The sequence below is a fragment of the Talpa occidentalis genome, unplaced genomic scaffold (assembly GCF_014898055.3).
Source record: "Talpa occidentalis isolate TD23 unplaced genomic scaffold, MPIMG_talOcc4v2.1 talOcc4.16, whole genome shotgun sequence".
Lineage (NCBI taxonomy): Eukaryota > Metazoa > Chordata > Mammalia > Eulipotyphla > Talpidae > Talpa > Talpa occidentalis.
In genome coordinates this window covers 39,558,208-39,578,669 of record NW_023601653.1, presented here as the reverse complement: position 1 = coordinate 39,578,669, position 20,462 = coordinate 39,558,208, and the positions used below count along the sequence as shown (strand labels likewise).

The window sequence follows — 20,462 nt, the reverse complement described above, 5'->3', positions numbered from 1 at the left end:
GAGCATGAGGTGAGAGGTTAGGACGGGGCTGAGGAAGCGCCAAGTCCCTGCTAGGCTGGCTCCCACTTCCCACAGGGTCACACTGCTGCTTGGAGCCACCAGGGAGGGCACAGGTCCCATAGACTCCGGGTGGAGAAGGGGCCCCCTGCGCACAGGCCTCGCCCTCCCCTGGCCTGCGCACTGCTGCTCTCACTGCCCAGCTGGGGTGGGAAGGCTAACAGCACTGCTGGGTGGACTGAGGGGTTTGGGGGTGTTGGGCTCAGAGAGGGGAGGGCAGCTGCAGCCTGGAGCACCCCCTCACTGCCTAGTTGCCCAGCTTTCCACTTACTGGATTGAGACCTCATGACCAGATGACCCACGCTGGGCAGAGGTGGTGGGACTGGGCAGATGTGAGGGGCTTACCTGTCGCCGGCACTGATGGCCATGATCTTCTGCAGGCCCCCCGTGTTCAGAAGGTCCCGCGCATTCTGGTAGCTGTTCTGGATGATGTTGGTCAGGGTGTAGCAGGCGGAGGCTGTGGTCTCGATGAGGAGCTCTGTCCGTGGGGCGGTGTCAGGGATAATGGAAACCAAGTCGGGCAGTGTCTCCTTGGCTACAAGAGCAAAGAAAAAGTTCACTTGATCCAAAAGATTATTTCTTGATCTCAAGATCTCTATACATTTTTGGATGAAGGACATTTTTTAAAGAAACGTAAATGGTTACCAAACATGGAAAGCTCTCTAAGATGCGAATTTTAATAAGATTTTTAAGCATGTGGTGGTTGAATCTTAAGGTCAATTTTAACATGAATTAAACAGTTGATGCAAGTTTTTTTAAAGATTTATTTATTTATGCATACAAGAACTGGGGTACAGGCCAGAGGTGTGGGGGGTGAGAGGATTCACCAGAGACAGAGTGGGGAGCAGAACAGGCAGTTGTACTGAAATCCACTCCTGAGGGGAGCAGCGGGTGTGACAGGAGAGGTCTGCTGTTCCAATGGGGGTAGCTCCTTGGCCAGCCATGGATCGAACTCATGCTGCAAAGGCTGTGGATAGCTCCAGAGTGCTGTGCTTAACCCCTTACCCCACCAGGGAGGCCCCAGTTGATGCAATTTTTAATATGGCTTAAAACAACAAAATTGGGTTTGTAAGATGACTTTTTCTTTTCATGAGTTTTGAAATCTAGCCCCAGACATATTGAGTTGAGAGATTCTTAGCACATAGTAGGTGCTGAAGAGATTCACTGGGGAGAGGGCTAGCCACCGGAACTGAATTTGAGATAAAGTTTTTTTCCACCAACCATCTGTCAGTACCACTTTTTTACGTTTTTCAATAGTTACGTTTTTCAGTATTTAAAAAGACAAAGTATTTCGTGCATCTGAGATTCTGTACTCCGTGAAAAGCTCATTTGGACACTGGCCAGGAGCTGACAAGTTAAAAGTTATCAATATGGAGCTGACCCAGCATGGTTGTCAAGGGCGTCTCCACGCCAGCCTGACAGGAGAAGGAACCCTTTGACAAATCCAAAACCACTTTTACAGGAGTGAGAGGCCTGCCTGGATTTGTGCCATCACCCTTTTTGTTCTTGGGAGAGTAGATGTCTTGTGGGCAAGTCTGTCTGAATGGGACACTTGAGCTTATCAAAATGTCTGCAACAGTTTGTCAAAGAAGTTTAGCCCTTTTTTAACAAAAAATAAAACAGATTTTTAAAAGGATGATACTCTGTATTCAGCCAGTTAGAAATCTTTTCAGAAAGCAATTTGACAGAAAGTGATTCTTGACAGAAATGGCAAGGATTTTTTTTTTTTTTTTTTTTATAGAGGCATGTTTTATTTATTTATTTGTTTGTTTGTTTGTTTGTTTTGTTTATACAAGCACTGGGTACAGTCAGAAGCGCAGGAGGGTGAGAGAATTCACCAGAGCCAGAGCGGGGAGCAGAGCAGGCAAAAGGACCGAAGTACACTGCTGAGGGGAGCAGCGGGCGGCAGGAGAGGTCTGCGCGCCATGTGGGACCCTCCTCTGGTGGCCGGGGAGCAGCCGGGGATAGAACCGGCGCTGCAGAGGCCGCAGGCAGCTTCGCAACCCAGCGCTCAACCGCTGCGCCACCGGGGAGGCCCAAATGGCAAGGATTTTAAAGATTTTTTTAAAAATATCTTTTGACTCAATAATCCAACTTCTGGAAAGTCAGCCTAAAGACATCACTTTAAAAATGCAAAAAGCTCTGAAGAACTCTTTATTAGAAAGAATCAAATATAAATGAAACAATATAAAAAGTTTAAATATTCCAATAGGACCTTCCTAATGGCACAAGGAACCTATAGGAAGCCATTGCAGTACAAGTTCGATCCCTGGCCAGGGAGCTACCCACATGGTATAGCAGACCTCTCCTGTCTTGCCCGCTGCGCCTCTCAGCAGTGAATTTCAGTAAATCTGCCTGTTCTGCTCCCCACTCTGTCTCTGGTGAATCCTCTCACCCCCTCCATACCTCTGGCCGATACCCTAGCTCTTGTATGCATAAATAAATAAAATAAATCTAAAATAAATAGATATTCCAATAGGAATAGAATTTTAAAATATCAGCAAAGAATATTACACAGCCCAAAACATATCTGTGATGCAAATATAAGAAAACTAACAGTTTATGGGAACAATTGGTATACTTACTTACACAATATGTAACATCAGCACATCCCAAAGGAAAGTGAACAGAAGAAACATCAGAAGAGGGGCCTCCCTGGTGGTGTAGGAGTGAAGTCTCAGGGCTATAAAGTTATCACCAGCCACTGTGGCATGAGTTCAATTCCTGGCCAGGTTGCTGACACACATGGCACAGCAGACCTCTCCTGTCTCATCTGCTGCTCCCCTCAGCAGTGCACTTTGGTCAATCTGCCTGCCTACTCCCTACTCTGTCTCTAGTGAAAAAATCCTCTCACCCCCCACACCTCTGGCTTATACTCCAGCTCTTATATGCATAAATAAATAAATCTTAAAAAAAAAAACAAACTTGAGAAGAAATACATTGATATTAATAGGAGCTGGTTTTTTTTTCCCCAGTGGAGATATTTTTCTGTGCCTACACTGATGGCGGCCTAGCTGTGCCTGTGCCACCCAGTTTCTTCATAAATAACACAATGATTACAAAAGAGAAATTTCTCAAAAAAACTGTATCACGTGGTGAGTTCTTGGTTATAGGTTTTCAGCTTGGCCTTTTCTTCCGGCCCCAGAGGGGCTACATAGTTGCTGTCTTTGTTCTCACCAACCCTTCACTGGATACTCTGGCCAATGTGAACGTGTACTTGATTTCTGGGTAATCCTTCTTTTCACAGATGTTCCCTCCACCTTCTGGAACCTTCTCAGAAGCCAGGGCACAGGGGATGGCAAGTCCTCAGTTCACCTGCTGCCTCCCCCTGTACCCTGAGCCTCCATGGCCTGTGATTCGCCCTCTGCCATCTGGAAACACGATTAGCCTGTGTCTGTCTGAATTCCTGAGGCCAAAACCTGCTTCATCTCCGGCTTACGGCATAGATGGCCATGCCAGCCACAGGGGGGCCCTCAGCTGCTGACCCCCAAGGGTGATGGGTAAGGCCTTGGCCTGCCTGGCTAGATAGGCACGCCTGCTGCTCCGACACCTGAAGGTCCCTTTCTACTGTCGCTTAAGCGCCTCGCACGGTGCCAAGAGCACGGAGCTTGGTGCTGAGGATGCAGGGGGGCAGCCGTGCTTCAACTCGTCCTGTGGCTGCCACCTCCTGGCCACAAGGCCTGGGTAGGCTGCCCAGCCCCCTGCAGTGCTGCCCCATCTGTGACCGGGGTTAAGGACAGCATCTACTTCCCAGGGCTGCTGGGAAGGCCTGAGTGAGTTGGTACTGGTAGATTGTCCATCATAAGCTCTCACTAGCTAGGAGCTTTTACAAGTTGAAGCCCAGGATGAAAGGCCTAGAGATGTGCATTTTAGTTCAGGTTCACGACACGGACATAAGCCCTAGACCATCATAACAGACCGTCCTCATGAACCCCTCTGCAACCATCCCATGGGGTCCCCCACCTCCAAACCAGGAAGGCTGAAATGGGGTCATGTCCTAGGAGTGAAATGAAAGAAGCTGAAGTCTTGAACTCTTTATGTTATCTTTGCTTTTCTTAGAAAAGTAGTGGCACAGCTATTTGCACAAAGCCCAGCACTGGGTCTCTGGCCTTCTCCGAGTGTGAGTGTGAGTGTATATAAGCACACACACATATATGTGTAGGTAAACAGCAATCATGTATTGGTCATCTGTGACACAGGTGATTTTGTACTATATATTCTATTGGGTTGTTGGACAAGTCACGGTGCATTTTTGCTTGGAAAAACAGAAAAAATACACCATGACTTGTCCAACAACCCAATACATACATGTACAGACATATGTGCTATACACACATGTAGGCTGTTCATGTGCTTGCGTACATACACTAACCTGCTCCTATGACTGTGGGCCCAGAAAATACATTTGTGCTGGATAATTAAAACAGGATCTTGCAAGTTTTCTGTGATGGGGAAGCTGGGGAGATCCTCACCCATCCGAGCACATGGGAGGTCATGCCCCCATCCCTTTCTCTGTCTCTGGAAACCCCTCAATCAAATGGTTTGACCCTAGAATAATAAATATGACCTTGTATATAAAATTAAAGGCCCTGCCCTGACACTGGGGCCAAGACATTATCTAGGTGTCTGAAAACAGCTGTAACAATGAATGGGAACAGAGATCCCAGAAATGCATCCCAGTATTTCCTGGTGCTTGCACACATATTCTGCTGTTTGATCCTGTGAGGGATCAATTACAGCCTCCCCTGGCTCAGCACAGTCACGTGGCCAGGTGCCAAGATGACGAGGTGGCAGTGAGGGGGCATGGTGGCCTGGGAGCCTACAGGGTGCAGATCCGCATCCTCCATGTGGCCTGGTATCCCTCACCAGGCCAAGTCACCTGTCTTCGTTTTAAGTTTCTTTCTGTAAATCTGATGACTTCATTCCAGGTCAGCACATGGAAAAGATTTTTTCCAGGCCTAGAAATCTCACGTGAGAGACCCAAGGCATGTATTTCAAGCCGATTCTCCCTTATACCTGGCTATTCATACTCTGAGTCGAAGCGTATCGTTTTAGTCAAATTATATATTGCCATAAAGCCAATCTGGAACTAGCAGATTTAGTTTGCTGCAGCCACTTATTTTTTTTACCGGCCTGATCACAGAAGAGGAAAGGGCTTGTCAGAGGAGGCATCTCGTGTAAGGGCTCCACCAGCCGTCACTTGTGCCCGGAGACACGGCTCAGCAGAGTGCGGCTGTTTTCAATACGGAGACATGTGGGAAAGAAGAGCCGGAGGCCAGGCTCCTGTGAGCTTCCAGGACAATTTCCAGGCTCCTCTCCATTCATAACCTCACGAAACCATTGTCTCCACTGCCTACCTGAAGCCGCACTGCCGGCTGTCTTGGGACAGGACATTGTTAAAACACAGGCACAGACTTCACATCTCTGTGCATGTTCCAAACTATCCAATCCATTAAAAACAGTTTATCATTTCAGTGGAACTTTATAAAAAACTGAATTTCCAGCTGTCAGGAAGGACTAATTTATGGGCATTCGGGAGCACGAGGAGTTTTAGTATCTTCCTATTGCCACTTCTGACTTGATTCACAAACATGGATCAGATGCTCACAGGGATAACTGAATGAATTACACGAGAGGATCATCTGATGTGGTCTTTCCATAGTGGAGCATCATCATCTTTTCCAGTTAATATTGACTCAAAAAGGGGGCAAAAAGGTTTCCCGTATTTACCCTCACCACCATCCATGCAGAATGTGCTAGATGCAGTGACGGCGTCTTGTCTTTTTTTGGCCAACAGTCAAGTGTCTAAAGGAATGGTTGGGGCCTCTCTGGTGGCTCAGGGGGTTAAATATCAGCACCGTGAAGCTATCCACAGCCACTGCAGCACAAGTCAGATCCCCAGCCAGGGAGGTGATCCACATGGCTCAACAGACCTCTCCTGTCTCACCCGCTGCTCCCCTCAGCAGTGTATTTCAGTCAATTTGCTTGTTCTGTTCCCCCACTCTGTCTCTGATGAATCCTCTCACCACCGCCCCTGCCCCCACCCCTCTGGCCTGCACCCCAGCTCTTGTATGCATGCATAAATAAATCTTTTTTTAAAAAAAATAAAGAAGCAGTCGCTGCTTCTATACCATCCACAAGAGTGGTATTGGGGTATCTGTATTTGGGGCACACGTCACCGCTGGACTCACCGATCTCGTTCTGCAGGGCGAGGTTCCGGGACAGGTTCCGCAGCAGGCAGACAGCGGCCTTCTTCACCGCTGGGTCACCCAGGTGCAGCGTCTTCCGGGCATGCTGCAGGCCGTTCTCCTTCTGGACCACCGTCTGGGACACTGCTGTGGGCATCTGTGTGGCGAGACCCAGGCTCTGAGTGCCCCCACACTTGTGACACTGCCTGGGGAATGCTCCCTGGGGGGTGTGCAGGGCCAGAGCAAGACGAAACCACTCTCTAAAATCCCACAAGGTTTCTACTTAATTACTGGGTACAAGAAGCCCATTCAGTGTTTTAAGTTATGATGCTGGGTAAAGTTTGTGGGGGAAATGTTTTGCTTTTCATAAAGATATCAAATTAAGTGTTCTTAAGGTGTTTTTGAAGCCTGAAAACTTTATTTCAATGACTCTTACTTTTTAATATGGGGTGTTTAATCTGTTTCTTTTTATTGAGCTATAACATTATACTAGTTACAGGTATAGACACAAGGATCTAGTTTATGTATATATACACATGTATAGGCATGTATCTATGTTGAAACAGTGACCACAGTAAGTTTAGTTAGCATCCATCACCATACCTCGTTACAATTTTATAAATTTTATTGGCCTTTGTGTGATTTTGTTGAGCTGAGAATTTTTAAGATCCACTGTCGCCAACTTTCAAATACACAGCACATCTTCAGGGCTTATGTATTTTAAAACTGAGCCTCTTAGTGTATTTTATACTTTTTATTTATACTGTACTTAGAGAGTTTGCTAAATGGGGAAACTTTTATCAGTTTTACCCCCTTACTCTGTTTATTACGAGAATGCCCATTGTATCTAACCTGATGAAGTTTATAGTGACATTGCTTTACTAGCAATTAAAGGGAAATTTTGGACTTAATTTATATAATCTATCAGGAAGCTATTCAATTCAGTTTAGGTCTTTGCCATTCAAGGCACACAGCCATCAGTTGCTTCTCACTGTCTCACTTATGAACACCTGGGTGATGGAATGGATATTTTCTGGAGCTATTAAATGGTCTATTCTACTCGAGGACTCCTTTCAGAAATGACAAAACCAAGATTTTTTATCATACCATCACAACATAAGAAAATTAGGAAAAGTCATAACTGGTAGGAATGTACATTTAAGTGACAATTCTAATACACAGTGTCTCAGACCTTTAAAGAATAAAGGGTCCTCATGTCACTGTTCCAGTAGTGTCCAGTCAAGACCAGCTCCAATGACCTCAGGATGGACATGGGTCAGGCGCACTGTCAGCTGCCTGCACACAGTAGGACAGTCATGAGGACCTCGCTCGCCGCTGCCAGGCCCTGGTGGACTCGGAAACTCCCACTAACTTGGATGTCTGTTCACCTGGCTGGATGATTGCCAAGCACAGGGGCCCTGCCTCCTGGTTTCCTTCACCACCACATATGCGCATGGCAGGAGCGCCCGAGATGTCAGAAGTGCCACAGATGCTGGTTTAACAAGCAAAGGGCTCAATGTAATAAACGGTGTGTTCAGAGCTTAAGCAGCATCTCCCTGGGCTGTTTGGATTCCGAGACAGATCTTAGTGGGGAAGACGCTTAAAGGGGCATTAGCTCATAGTGAACCACAGGCAGAGCACAAAGAGCTGACACTAACACGTGTACAAGTGCACAAGTGCACACACACAAGTGCACGTACACAGCTTAACTTTTGACATTTTTCTTTTAAGTTGGCAGGGAGTTAATAAGAGGGCTTGTGTAGTTTGGGGAATGTTTTGGGAAACCTAACATGGAAAAGGAGAAAGTGAGAGGATAATGTGGGTCAGCTGGGGTTCCCTGGCAGTTCCCTGTGTCTTCCTCTTTGGGCACACAGATATTCTGCAAAAAAATTATCAGAAATTAGAGCTTGTTCTTAACCATAGTGCTAACAAAAGGGAAATACTGAGTTTGGGATTTCATAATTTTATCAAATCAGAGCAAGCTTCTGGGCAGCTCTCCTGCCCACCTGTGACCATGCAGGTGCCTCTTTGTCTCCTTTTCCTAATAAGCCTGTCCTTTTAAAAATGTGGGGAAGAAGGAGCAAGCCTCAGATTACACATGTCAAAGAATGAACATGGTTTTCAAGGCAAGGATAACTAAGATTGCTATTACCAACCAGAGTCCTTTTCTCCATGAAGATGGTGCTGGTCACAAGAGGAACTATTGAGTATTCTAGTCACTTTACGATCAAGGCAAATAATATAAGTTTAGTTCAAATAATGACACGTTTAAGGAAGCCCTACCTATGTAGCAAGTTTCCGAGGAAGGCAGTAACTTTTACTGTTTTATATATTTCAACTTCGATGCTGTAGACGAAGCATCTGAAGGAAGAGCGGCTCACGTGACCTGGGGTCCTGGGCATGGAAGCACAGGTGTCCTTCCCGTCCTGAGTGCACCTGTTGTTGCCCTGCGGGGTGGGGGATGCGGGGGGCTGTTCTCCCTCTGGGCACCAGCTCTGACTTTCCATGTGGTAACACTCCTTTAGCTTCTGTCCTTGCCGGACAGTGGCAGGCCCCTCCCCGCGTGCGGCTGGCTCCAGAAAACCACAGGTGGCGGGGTACCCAGCACCAGGTAGTCTGAACAGCACCTGCTCCCAGCGTGGGGACCATATCAGAAAGAGGCATGGAGGCTCCCTCCCTGAGCTCACAACAGAGCTCCTGGGGGCACTGACCAGGTCAAGTGTGAGCTGGAATGATCAGGGCCCCTGGCTGCGCGTGAGGGGTGGCTTTGAGAAGCAAGCCCAGAGGCGGAGCTTGGTGAGTATAATCTCTGAGGAAGGGAGACCCCAGGGAGGCCCCAGGGACACCAGTCTGGAAGCTCCCCTCCGCTGAACCCAGCTCAAGGCGGGGCTGGCGCTGCCAGGGCCTGACGTGCACGTCGGTGTGCCTCAGTGTGGTTATTTCAAGGAGAGGACATGACGCCACACTTACAGGCCCGTTCCCCGCGGTCAGGTTCTGCAGTGCGCCCAGGGCGGCCTCCTGCGTGTAGCTGCGGGTGCTCTTGGCAATCAGGGACAGGTACATCCGCGTCACGATGGAGTGCCACAGCCACTCCACGCCCTTGGGGTTGCTCTTCTCCTCGGGCATCGGCAAGTCCTGGTAGTGCTGCCACACAGGGGTTGTGGGGGAGAGAAGACAGAGTGAACACCTGTGGTGACCCCACACCCTCCCCGTGTTAGTCCCGGACAGAGCCCTACAGCCTCGGGGCTGCCCAAGACAAGGGTCAGCAGGCAAGTGTGTGCAGCTTCCAGGCCCTGAAGTTTCAGCTGTCATGGCTTCTCCCCGAAGATGCCACATTACAGTGGGGCATCCTGACACTTCACAGCAGGGGAGCACTCAGTGTAGACTCTTCTGGAATCATGTCCAGGCTTCTGTTAAGCTAAGAGCTAAGTAAGTGATAGTTGCCGTGAATCCTGGAGTCGGGATTCTAAGTTCCCCAGCTCTCAGACATGCTGCTGTGAGGAGGAGGGCACATGTTTCCGTCTCCAGGGAGTGCCAGTGCTCCTTCCTGCGGGGCTTGCCTTTAGTGTGACTGAAGAAAGTTTCCAATATTCAAAACCAAACAGCAGGGTTGCTTCTAATGTTAAAACAGCTTCTAAGAGAGCCTCCCTGGTGGCACAGGGGTTAAATCTCAGCACTATTAAGCTGTCACCAGCCACTGAGGCCTGAGTTCGATCCCCGGCCAGGGAGCAACCCACATGGCGCAGTAGACTTCTGACTCACCCGCTGCTCCCTTCAGCAGAGTATCTCAGTAGATCCACCTGTTCTGCTCCTCACTCTGTCTCTGGTGAATACTCTCAACCCCTGCACCCCTGGCCTAAACCCCAGCTCTTGTATGCATAAATAAATAAAATAAATCTAAAATAGCTTCTAAGAGAGGTGAACACACCCGTGTTCTCAGCAGTCCCACCTCAGTGCTCACCAGCAAGTGAGCAGATAAACAAACTATGGAGCTTGTCATCGGTGGAATACTACTCAGCCAGTAAAAAAGGACGCAGCAGTGCCCTGTGTTAGGACAAAATAGATGGCCCTTGAGGGGGTGATGTTAAGTGAAGTAAGCCAAAGTGAAAGATGGATACGGGATGGTTTCCCTCATTTGTGGACTATAAATAACCAAGTTTATTACTGGTGAATGATAATATGTATTGGCAAAACAAGAATGATTCTTTGAGCCTGTGAAAAATATACGTTACCCGAGGGGATGGGAGAGAGCAGTGGAAGGAGAGGGAGGGGTGAATAGGAGAGGAAAGGGGTAGGTGGGAGGGAGGGAAGGAGTGGTGGGGGAAGGGACAGGCTACAGCCCAGCAGCACTGCTGGAAGGGGAGGGAGCACGAGCCCCGGTGGAGGGGAAGCCGCGTGCCCATGGCTATGTTAATGTCAGACCAACAGGACTTGAGGGAAGCAGCGACCACTGCTCTGGCCATGCTGCAGGAGCTCGTCTCCTGGCCGCAGGGCACATGTGGGCTCACATCTCAAGCCGCCTGGAGTTGGCCCTGGGGACTCACTCACACCCTCCCGTGACTTGCTGAATAAGTCTGGGAAAATCAACCCACTGCTCTGCAGTTCTACTTCCCCCAGCACTTGAAGGTGTCGATCATCACGGGGCTGATTTGGGATCAGAGGCCTTCAGTAGCGCCAGCCTCCCCGTGATGGGCACACTCAGGGACCCAGTTCACCTCTTTTATTTTCCTGCTTCGGCTGCCGAAACACCCGATGCTCTTGTTGTCGTCTGCCTGCACGGTGCGGTTCTGAACATAGATGTTCTGGGAGTACCTGTCAGGGAGCTCGGCCTCCAGCTGGTAGGAGAGGTTGTGCAGGACACACACGCAGTTTTCCGTGGCCTGGGGAGACAGGAGGCTGCTGACCCAACAGACTCACCTCTGTGGGTGACAGCGCCGGGACCGTCGGCTGTGGGTCCTGCAGGCCTACTAAGCGCAGCAGCATGGGCTGGGACTGCGGGCTGGGAGTGGACTGTGGGGCTGGGAGAGGGCTGTAGAGGCCAGGAGTGGACAGTGGGGCCAGGAGTGGACTTCAGGGGCTGGAAGTGGACTGTGGGTCTGGGAATGGACTTCAGGGGCCAGGAGTGGACTTCAGGGGTTGGGAGTGAACTGTGGGGCTGGGAGTGGACTTCAGGGGCCGGGAGTGGACTCTGGGGCCAGGAGTGGATTGTGGGGCTGGGGGCAAAGGCTAGACCATGAACGGCTGTGTGCACTGGGAGGTGGAGGCCCCTTACACAGGGAGAGACCTTCCAGTCCACGCTATGGAGTGCGTGCTCGAATGGCTCCATATTCCAGAGGCACAAGTGGCAGCCACAGGGAGCTGGCGGGTAGGAGGGGCTGCTGCATGCATGTGGCCTCAGGAGACTACTGTCATTACAAAGGGACCCCACAGCAAGTGGTGGGGACACACGCAGGGCATTGGGGGTGGGACACCCAGGGAAGTGGGATGGAGGGAGGGAGGCAGAGCCAGTGGAATGGGTTCTGGGCTCATCTGGGCGATGGTGCAATTATGCAGAACACCGATGGGGCTCGCTGGAAATGAGTGGAGAAGCACTGAAGTTCCTGGTTGACCAGCCGCAGCTGGGCTCCTGACAAGAGGCTGCTTAGAGCTGTTAAGTGAGTGTTTGGAAATCTCTGGGAATCGGAAGATGAGTCCACCTAGATTTTAGCATTTCCCGACACATCAGGGAAACCTGAAACCCAGCAAATGGGTTAATGAATGTCACTGAGCCAGGCAGCCGCGCCAGGAATCCCAAGAAGCGCAGTGGGGCCCTGGTAGATGTGTGACTTAAGCCCGAGCTACCTTGTCGTCTGGCTGGTAGTCGGCGATGGTGCCCCGGACGTAGTGGACCAGGGAGTCGATCAGCCCGTCACTCCTCCGCATCACCTTCCTGCCGTCGGGGCCAGCAGAGCTCATGTTTCTGTGGGTGGGGGAGGAGGGGGGGTGAGAAGCAAACACCCAAGGATCAGACCTGGCCGAACACCCGAAACATCTTGCTCCCGAACATCCCGATGCTGCCCCCACGTCTGCAGGCGTGACGGGACTTGTCTGGGGTCAGCCAGCGTCACTTGCCTAAGGTCCCCCAATCTGGACACAGCCACTCACACCCTCCCTGAACACACCCTCCTCTCAGTAACCCTCCTGCCCACAGTGCTCTGGCACAAGGTGAGGGTGCGGTCTATCCGAACTTGGCCACATTTCTGAGTGGGCAGGAAGGCGGCAAAGGAGTGAATGGGACCACAAACTTGTGTGTGGGGGGTGGCCTGGCCCCGTCTGTGTTCTTGTACCACATAACATGGAGTTACCCAGATGAGCCTCAATTTCCCCACTTGTTGGGCGTGGAGCTCTCTTATAGGTTCTGTAGACTTCTGTACAGAGAAGTGTCATTGCCAAATACGTCCCGGGTGTTCTTAATGCGATCATCCTCTCATGGCAACAGCAGAGGTGCAACGGGAAGGACAGATTCTCAGCGTGCTGGGCCCAAGTCAAGAGTGTGACCTTGGTTGATGGCTGATCTCGAGAGGCATGATGCCCTCTGTAAACAGTAACTGGGCCATGGGTGGAAGCTGCTTCCTTACGGAGACTGGAAGCCCAGGGATGACCTCAGGGTTGTGCTTGAGAGCCAGTCATGCTTCTGTTCTGGTGCTATCGCCACTGTCTTTTTTGGCTCAAATTTTTCTTGTTAGCATTAGGCACGTGACAATGGTTTTCCCCAAAAGGTTAGCATGTGTGTCAGTGCGAATGGCAAAAGAGTAGCCTGCAGGCCTGTGGGCTGCTGAGACACCCTCGCTGCCTTCAGCCACTAGGAGCTGTTTCTGCACACTTATCAGATAGCTCCCTGGTCCGAAGAGGATCCAAAGTGTGTCAAAAACCTTCTGTTTAAATTGTTGGCATGATTTTGAACCTCACCAAGAACAGTAATTCTGACACCGCTTAGGCCCAATGGTCTTCATATTTAAAAAGATACATCACACCCGAATGATTTCACAAGCTGCTCTGCCCCCAAATCCAGCATGGGGCATAAGCCATCAGAGGACAGATGAACCACCGCTGAGCAAGAACCGCCCTGCCCCCCCATAGAGGTCACATGGCAGACATGGAGGCAGATGGCCCCACAGCTGACACCACCTATGTGGCTGCTTTGAACCCACAAAAATGCAAGTTCACACTTTAGCCTCATAATTAAGATAAGAGCCAAGCGCTCTCAAACTGAGGACTTTAAATACTTTAAAACCAAGTTGGCCAGGTACAGTGGAAATTCAATATAGTCCAAATTCACTGTCTGATTCAAGACTCACTTTCTTATTGAGTTTCCACTCTATCTGACAAATTTTGTCAATTAAAAAAAAAAAGACAGCACTGGGCTCAGGACCTGCAAATACAGTCATTGGTACCAGATTTTTTTCCTCAAGAAATAATCATTTGAACCAAGAGCCTCAGTGTGCTGTCTGTGTCTTTTAAGACCAGAGGATTTTCAGAAGCAGTGAGGACACTGGAAACATGGGGACACTGAGGGCCAGAGGCTGAAGCAACATCCCTGGTGACCGGAACCAGTGAGGAAGGAGGACCCCTCCCTCCTGCAGGTGGTTCCCCAGCAAGGCTCATGTCTGCTGTTTGCTCAGCAAATACCACGTGTCCCCCAACCAAGACAATGTGATTCTGTGTTTTAAAGCTTCCCTGTGACCTTCTCCACCCATGGCCTGGAGAGATGGCAGCAGTTTCCAACTGCTTTGATGGGTCAAAGGCCTGTCCTCCCCAGCTGAGCCTCCCCGCACGCTGCATATGGGCTGGCCCCACTCTGCTAAGACCATTGAGACTGTTTATTTTGGGCGAGAACGGTAAGTTACTTTGGCAGGACGGCAGTTCACAGGCACTCACTTCTGCCCAGGGTTTGGTATTATCCAGATGCGACTGCTTGAAATGGGACTTATCAAGGGTTTCTGCCACTTAATAGTGCTGCTGACAGTGAGTGCCTGGAACCACTGCACCAGCATCTGCTTCTGCATTGCAGAAATAGTTCCCACCTTACCCAACCGCCCAGAATGGAAATGATAAGGATAGATTATTTTATAGCACCACATCCACAAATAGCCATCACCAGCCAGAGAAGAATTTGTTATGGAGGCATTCTGAAGACACGCAGCGATTATTAGAAAATGACACATATCCATCATAAAGCGTTTTTCCAACAGCTCATTCTTAAGTTTGTGGAAATCAGAGATACAACATGGTGATTTTTAAGCAGAATTGATCCTTTTCTGACCCATGTCCTGAATCCTGAGAAATACTGTTTTATAACTTTCTTATATAGGATTCAGCAGAGTTTAATGTGCAAAAATTTCCCCAAACTGTAATGGAAACAGTATCAAACAGCAACAGATCAAAATAATGACCTGCTGCGAAGTAAAAGCATATGAAGACACCACAGTCACTTAGTAAAAATGCCCAGATACTAATGGACATGCTGAACGTGTCTAGTTTACTTCATTTGGCCTGACTGGGTTAAGAGCTGAGTTTACTGGCCTGATCTGGCCAAAGTCTGAGTAAAACATGGCACCTTTCAGAAAGCTGCCCCCGAAATATAAGAACCAGGTTCTAGGGCTCGGGGTCAGGGCACAGTAGTGGGGGGAGCAGGTCACCACCCTTCTCATGGGGGGCTATTCTGGGGCCCGCCACCCACCAGCCCCACTGAGGACACCAGCTTGGACTGTGTGGCACAGTCCAAGGGGAATTTTTCTAACACTCTGACTCGTGAGCAGTGAGAAGAAACAGAATATGAATCTTCACTTGTCTCTAGACAAAACTGCACAGTGCTGGGCCTCCCTGGTGGTGCAGGGGTTGAAGTCTCAGCACTATCAAGCTATGGCCAGCCACTGCAGCATGAGTTCAATCCCTGGCCAGGGAGCAACCCACATGGCACAGCAGATCTCTCCTGTCTCACCCACTGCTCCCCTCAACAGTGTATTTTAGTAGATCTGCTGTTTTGCTCCCCACTGTCTCTGGTGAATCCTCCCCCACTTCCCTGCACCTCTGGCCTGTACCCAAGTTCTTCTATGCATAAATAAAAACTAAATCTTTAAAAAAACAAAAACTGCACAGTGCTTGGCATGCCCTTGAGCCCCAGACCGCTGGCCCAGCCCAGGGAGGGACACACTGGTGTGTGGTGGGTGCTCAATAGCCAGCTGGCCAGGCTGGTCCTTCTCACAGAGCTCCTGAAGTCGGAACACTGGCATTCCATCCAGAATCTGGTTTAAAGCCAATGACCCGCCTCTAAGAGAGCTCTGGCCCTTCCATGGAGGCACAGTGTGTAAGACTGCGTGAGGGCTGTCTGTCGGGTGAGGGGGCGTCTGCCTGCAGGACATGTGGGCGACGGGCCTAGGCAGTTGAGTGCCTCTGAAATGTTTCAGGTGAAAGGCTAGAGGTGAGTCACCGAGAACGGGCTGGAGCGAATCTTCTCAAGACACTTCGAGGACAAAAGTCATTCTAAAAGAGGGAGATTTTTTTTTTTTAATGGGGCTATTTGTGTTTGAAAAATGGGTGTGGGTTCCCGGTAACTCATAGCTTATGTGTGTGCGTGGTGTAGGCCAGGCCTGCGGGGCGTGGCCAGCCCTAACGGTCTAAGTGCGCAAGGGCCCCTGGGGCCTCGTCAGTTTCCATGCTGGGGGTGTCCCCACGTCCCCCACAGCGCCAGGCTTCCCACAGCCACTTTCTGTGAGCTGCCCGTGGTGGTGCTGCAGGTGGTCGCGCCTGTTGTGTCCCCAGGAGACACCGGGAGCCCTGGGCAAGGTCACTCTGATAAGGAGGCAGGCTTCTTCCTCCTGCCATTTGAGATCTGGGTCTGGGCTTCTGTCTATCGCTCGCTGACACAGACCAGACAGTTGGGCCTTGTCTGTGATTAACACAGCCGGTGGCAGAGGCAGCCTGCGGTCTCATGGGACAAAAAGGGAGCCTCAGCTGAATGGGTAAAAGAACAAAACCCCACATCTAGAGAGGGCTGGTCTGTCCGCCCGCATTGGCCTCGGTTCCCGAGGTGTCTGAGGTGGGGACTGCAGGCGGAAGCAGGTAAACAAAGTGCCACCACCTCCCCACCTGCTTCCTTCCCGGGCAGGGCACTGGCCAGGCAGACCACAAAGGCCAGCCATGGTGTGGATTACACATCAGGAAATGGGGTAGGGGAGGAGAAGGCAGCAAGCCATGGAGCCACTGGAGCCACCGAACCAGAGTGGACATCCTGGGCAGGGCCAGAGACACGCAGGACCCAGAGGACCCCCCTGACGCGTGCCCCTCATGCCCTCATGGCATGACGCGCCCCCTCATGCCCTCATGGCAGCCCACCAGCTTCTGTTTACCCGTGATGAGCCCAGATTGTGCCCATCATTCTGACGATGATCATGTTATGGTTTTTTTTCTGGAAAAAGACTTTCAGTGTCCCAAAATACAGTGAATGAGACGCTACCTTCCTGCTTTAAGCTCAACACATGAGGATGCTTTTAAAAAACATCTCACAGAGACATCTTGGGAATCTCTCTTCTGTTCAAGACTCCACTCAAAAACTAACCAAGCAGAAAGACAAACAGATACAGTCATCTTGATAAAATAAAAAGCACTCTGCCATGTTCTTCTCAGCTCCTTCCTCCTACTAAGTCTGAGGCCGAGTAGGAACAGAATTGAGAATTACCGCTTCTCTCCCTAAAGACACAGTTTGCTGCCTCCGACCAGACCCCACCGCAGCTAGGTGCACAACTAGGTGTTATTATCTTTTAAGGTAATAACAAATTTTAGTATGTATGTTATAGACTCACTGCCCATGACTTGTAGGAGGAAGTGAAGTTTAAATCACTTGCAGAAGGAATGTGTTAGCAGCTGCTTCTCTTCCTTAACTGACACATGTAGGCACAAAATACAATGAAGAAAAAGGAAAATGTCTTACAGGGCCTCCCTGGTGGCCTAGGGGTTCTCAGTGCCATCACCACTGCGCCCCAAGTTCAATGTCCAGCCAGGGAGCTGACCTACATGGCACAGCAGACCTCTCCTGTCACGCCTGCTGTTCCCCTCAGCTGTAGATTTCAGTCAAACCCGCCTGTTCTGCTCCCTACTCTGTCTCTGGTGAATCCTCTCACCCCCTGCACCTCTGGTCTACACCCCAGTTCTTCTACACAAATAACAACAACAACAACAACAACAACAACAACAAATTGATAGAAAATGTCCTGCAATGGGCTGGAGTAATGCCATTTTGTCCGATCATCCTAAACAAAATGGCAAACTCTGGAATGGCCTTGAAATTCAGAGATGGGTATTAGATGTCGAGGCTCAAGGAGGGCAGCAATTTGCAAGGCTTTTATATAAGTTAATGGTTAACAAGCTATAAGAACAGCTTGTCAGGGCTTTGTGAATTCCTACTTTCATTATGACTCTATTTGAAGGTGATAAAGATGTGTCATTGGTAGAATGATGAGCTAATGGTGGAGACAGATGTTCCAATGCACACTCAGCACCTCTCCAGCACCTTCTGCCTTCCGTGCTATTCTCCAGTCAGCCTCCAGGTGAAGGAAGGAGTCAACTCAAAGCCTCCAGTTTGTCCTCTCCATACACTGCTATCAGTGGGATTACCTCCTCAGGCCCCATTCCAGTTGCTAACCTGGAGTCCCGTAGAGTAAATGAATTGATGAGGCTTTTTGCGCTATTAGCCTCTGTGGCTGTCACCTGCGGCCTTGATTACGTTAATGCAGAAGGCCCTTGGGAGCATGGGCGTGGGCATGCAGGCCTGACTATGAACACGTGGAGCATGTGTGCACACATGTGTAAGTGTGCACACCTGAGCCTAGAGGTGCGGCTAAAAGCCTCAGCAGTGGCAGCAGGGAGAGGACGAGGGATGTGACTACCAAAGAGGTGAGATCACGAGCCGATGTGAGAGAAAAGGCCAGATAGGGCCCAGGGAAAAGGCGTGAAGATTCATCGGCAAAGGCAGGTCTGAGGTTCCCCTCTGAGGTTTGGATGTAGCAGGTGCTCAAGGAATGATGGGGGGATAAGACAAGAGGAAAGACGGACCAGCAGTGACCCCAAAGAAGGCTGGAATGTCTTTCTCAAGTGGCGATTGGGAGAGTCACTGGCAGGGATTTCCTCCCCTGAGATGCAGGGTGGATCTGGCTGGGCCTGAGGAGCTTTTCAGGACACCCAGCTCATGGCTCTCAGATCCCCTCTCTGACCTGACCTCTCCCCTCGCTGTGATCTTCTGCTGTCCGCCCAAGTGCCTGCCTGACCCCTGGGGGCATTTTAACTCCTGACCCAAGACTGTGGTTGGTGAGCAGGACAGGAAGGTATGAGAACAATGTGAGGAATGGAGAAACGATGATAACCTGGGGCAGGAATCTGGAAGGGGGCCTGGCTGACCACTGGTTCTTTCTCTCACATCTGCCGGTTTTCCAAGAGTGTGTGGATCAGGGAGGTGAAAGCTGAAGATCTCACAGCCTCGTCACACCAAACCCCAAGCAGTCAACTGTGCTAAGTAGAACAGTGGGATCCTTGGGAGGAGTGTAGGGACCGAGAAGCAAGGTCAGCCTGTGTCTCAATGAGTTAAAATTCTACAACTGTCCCCTAACTCCTTGGGAATTGGAAATATCTGGAGGGAAGCTTGCCAATTGTGACAAACTGTCAAATATGTTAACTGTGACCCTTCTTGCCCTTAAGTGAATAAAAATCAATTTGAAGGAAAAAAAAAAAAAAGACAGGACATTTTTGTAGGTTTTCTTCACTCAGAAAAAAAAAGGAAAAGGAAAGACTGGAACTTTCTGGCACCTCCCAGGGAAACAAGGCAGTTGTGTCTTCCTTGGCAAGGGATGTGCACAGAGAAATACTCCTGGACTGCAATCATCTGCATTTTGATGCTACAGTCGTCGACTAATGCGAATGCAGTGATGGTGGCTGCGGCATCTGCAAGACACCAGTCAGCTTTCTGGGGGCATTCCCTGGTCTCAGGGGGCCAATTCCAGGCCGCCAGCATGATGGTACTGAATGAGCTGAGAGAAGCTGCAACATCTGGCCCTGCCCTTGCTGGCTCCCACACAAAGTAGGGTCCACCATTCACTTGGCTTTTACCACTCACTAAGCCAGGGGATGTCGTACAGACAGAAAAAAAGGAAACTTGCACAAATGCATTGTTCTTCCTATTGCAAGATTGTTGCTGCTGAATAACTTGGCCTGAAAAGTCTGCTGTTCACTGCAGAGTTACCTCTAGGAAGCACCAGGCCAGAGGTAGACGTGGCTTCCTGGAGACATAAAGGGAGCCAGTCTCTGACATTCAGGGCGGTTGGCAGGGCCTCCCCCAGGGCAGGTGGTGCTGTTCTTGGCACCTGTCTCTGCAGCAGCCTTAGGTGGGCAGGCCAGGTCCTGGCCGAGGTGCAAGGACAGTCTGTGCCCTTAGAAGAGCAGTCACGGTGCTCCTGGGCTGCACGCAGGTTGACGTGCCCTCACACCTATCTAGGTATCATGATGGAAGGAGAAGTGGGGGTATATGTGTCCAGAGCTTGCCACAGAGCAATGCACACGTCACCAGCTCAGTGCCCAGCGTTACCTCAGCATCCACTGGAGGGAGAGCACCCGGGCAGCCTGGCCCTGAGGATGCTGCAACATCTGTCACTCCTGAGAAAGGCTTCCTTTAGAGGGAGAGGGACACACATGTAGCTCAGTCACACCCCTGCTGCCCCAAGACGCAGCTGCCAGTTGGCAGGTCAGGACAGGGCTTTTCTTAGGTTCTGACTCGGTCTCCCGGTGACAACTTCTACCCCGGTGGCCTCTGATGCTGTCGCCTTCTTGGAGAGCCATCCCACTTCATGTCCCTGGTTTTTTCTCTGTTAACATGTAATGCCAAGTCCCACTTGTGTAGAATTTCCAGAACAAAAATACTGCTGGGCCTCCCCAGTGGCACAGGGGTTAAGTCTCAGTGCTATCACAGTGACAGCCTGAGCTCAGTACTATCAAGCCAGCCACTGTGGCCTGAGCCAGGGAGCTAACCCACATGGCACAGCAGACCTCTCCTCTCTCACCCACTGCTCCCGTCAGCAGTGTATTTCAGTTGACCCGCCTGTTCTGTTCCTCACTCTGTCTCTGGTGAATCCTCTCACCTCCCATACCTCTGGCCTGCACCCCAGTTCTTGTATGCATAAATAAATAAAATAA

At 50.2% G+C, this 20,462-nt stretch overlaps 1 protein-coding gene across 7 annotated transcripts in view; it reads right to left on the bottom strand.

Annotated features, from left to right (window-relative positions):
* The window catches only part of PKP2 (plakophilin 2), a 115,435-nt gene that overhangs the window by 4,573 nt on the left and 90,400 nt on the right, over positions 1 to 20,462 (bottom strand). For all 7 annotated transcript variants that reach the window (XM_054696257.1, XM_054696258.1, XM_054696261.1 and 4 more), the window contains 5 exons: positions 12,087 to 12,204; positions 10,961 to 11,125; positions 9,216 to 9,389; positions 6,249 to 6,402; positions 403 to 592 (listed from right to left, as the gene is read on the bottom strand). In XM_054696257.1, the coding sequence (XP_054552232.1) occupies positions 403 to 592; positions 6,249 to 6,402; positions 9,216 to 9,389; positions 10,961 to 11,125; positions 12,087 to 12,204 (801 nt within the window). The remainder of the gene's footprint in view (positions 1 to 402; positions 593 to 6,248; positions 6,403 to 9,215; positions 9,390 to 10,960; positions 11,126 to 12,086; positions 12,205 to 20,462) is intronic.